Source organism: Myotis davidii, unplaced genomic scaffold (assembly GCF_000327345.1).
Source record: "Myotis davidii unplaced genomic scaffold, ASM32734v1 scaffold2370, whole genome shotgun sequence".
In the NCBI taxonomy this organism is placed as follows: Eukaryota; Metazoa; Chordata; class Mammalia; order Chiroptera; family Vespertilionidae; genus Myotis; species Myotis davidii.
The window spans coordinates 173,218-175,074 of NW_006282189.1; the positions used below are offsets into that span (position 1 = coordinate 173,218).

The 1,857-nt window shown below is 46.9% G+C and overlaps 2 protein-coding genes and 1 long non-coding RNA gene across 4 annotated transcripts in view; 1 reads left to right on the forward strand and 2 right to left on the reverse strand.

The window, feature by feature from the left end:
* TOMM22 (translocase of outer mitochondrial membrane 22 homolog (yeast)) overlaps positions 1-134 on the reverse strand; it is a 1,837-nt gene extending 1,703 nt beyond the window's left edge. Inside the window, exon 1 of the mRNA XM_015569256.1 lies at positions 53-134. Within this exon, the coding sequence (XP_015424742.1) occupies positions 53-99 (47 nt within the window). The 5' untranslated portion in view covers positions 100-134. The remainder of the gene's footprint in view (positions 1-52) is intronic.
* Positions 1-1,857, reverse strand: part of CBY1 (chibby homolog 1 (Drosophila)) — a 16,603-nt gene that overhangs the window by 4,609 nt on the left and 10,137 nt on the right. The gene's annotated exons all lie outside the window — the stretch shown is intronic.
* Positions 177-1,857, forward strand: part of LOC107184402 — a 10,840-nt gene continuing 9,159 nt past the window's right edge. The window contains exon 1 of the long non-coding RNA XR_001515239.1: positions 177-766. This is a non-coding gene — a long non-coding RNA (uncharacterized LOC107184402). The remainder of the gene's footprint in view (positions 767-1,857) is intronic.

Consider the following 1,857-nt stretch of genomic DNA (forward strand, 5'->3'; position numbering starts at 1 on the left):
GACGCTCCTGTGCGGACCCCCGCTCCCCGCCGCGCCCGCTGGGCCCCAGTACCTCGTCGTCGTCATCCTCTTCCAGCTCCTCCTCCGTCTTCTCCGCATCGCCTTTCGGGAGCAATTCGTCCGGGGGCAGGGGAGCACCGGGACCCGGGGCAGCGACGATGGCAGCCATGTCTACACGGGGGGAGGGAGGAAGGGAGGGACACCGGAACCGGAAGAGAGGAGGCGAATGTCGCGCCGAGCATAGAGCTGCCCTTCCGGGAGCTGGACTCAGGGGGGCGGGGCCACAGCGACGCCCTCTGGCCGGCAGTCGTCATCCGCCTTCAGCCCAGTCGGACGCGGCTGAGATTCCAGGGAAATAAAACCCGGCGATTTGCTCAAGTCTGGTTCCTTCCGCAGGAATTCTGTTCAGAGGGTTCCGCGTGGGCTCAGAAACCTGCATTTTAACAAGCTGCCCAGGGATCGCCCTTAGAGAAACACTCATCTAGTTTCATTTACCTGAGTGGTGTGCTGTTTGGTAGGAATAAGTTAGAGATTTGAAGGTTAATTGGTCTTTTGGGAAAACATCAAATAAACAGACCCAGTATATTAAAACAAAGGCAAGAGTTATTTCTTCCGGAGCGGGCACTGTATGTATGCTGAGGTACTATTATCCTTATCTTAGAAAAGAAGAAATTGAGGCACAGTACAGGGTTACTGTATTTTTGGAGGATAGACTTCTGGAAGTGGATTTGCTACCGAAAAGTATGACCATTTAAAATTTTGCTAGGTATTAGCTCATTGCCCTTGAAAGTATATAGTTTCACAATAGTGAATGAAGTGTCCTTTTCCCCACACCCTCCCCAGAATTAGGTGTTCGCCATATTTTAATATGTTGCCTATATGATAGATGAAAATGCTTCTTTTTATAATGTGCCCCACAAGTTATTATATACAAGGATAATCTGATATACATCTTTAGCCAATGGACCGTGGAATGGGAGAATCTCAGGACTGCACCATCCAAATCCTTATCTGCACTTACCCATTCGGGGGTAGGAGGGCTTGCTCTTCCTCCAGATAACGGCCCTCAGTTTCATTCATCTATGGGCTGGGCAGCTCTGATTACAAAAAGTTTTCATGTCACAAAGGGTGCCTACTGGATGATTCTGTTATATAAAGTTCAAAAACAGGCAAAATCTATCAATGGTGAGAAGGAGAGTGATCCCTTTGAGGAGAAGGGGTTAATACTTGGGAAGGGGCAGGAGAGTAACTTTTGGGGTGCCGCTGGTAAAGTTCTTGCCCTGGGTGGTGTTACATAGGTGTGTTCATTTTGGATAATTCATCAGGCTGTACACGTATGAATTATGTTTTTGCATGTTAACCTTTTTATTTTTTTAAGTCGGCTAGATCTACATCAAGCATGTCAAACTCACGGTCGGTGGGGTCACGTGCCTTGTTTAGCATGTGGCCCCCCAGGCCGGGAGTTTGACATGCTTGGTCTACATCAGTGCAAGGGCAGCTTAGAAACCCAGTGCCAATGGCTTTTGATTCTGTTATGGGCTCTTTATGAAATGTTGGAAGCCCAACATAGCAAAGGCAATCTTATGTGGAAGGTACAGATGTAAGGACTTCAAGTAGAAAGTCACAATGCTAATGTGAAGGAGTTTTAGGAAAACTTTAACCCATTACATTTGTTCATAGTATTCACAAGAGCAACGCATGATTTTTTAAAAATCCTATGTTTGAGGCTAAAGAGCTCTTTCAACAATCAACAAATTGCCATGGGATAAGGAGAAAAGAGAAACCAGGCAGTGCAGAGTATTCAAAACCTCGGGAGTAGATGAGACGATCTAGAAAAGGCAGAATGGCAAGAGAATA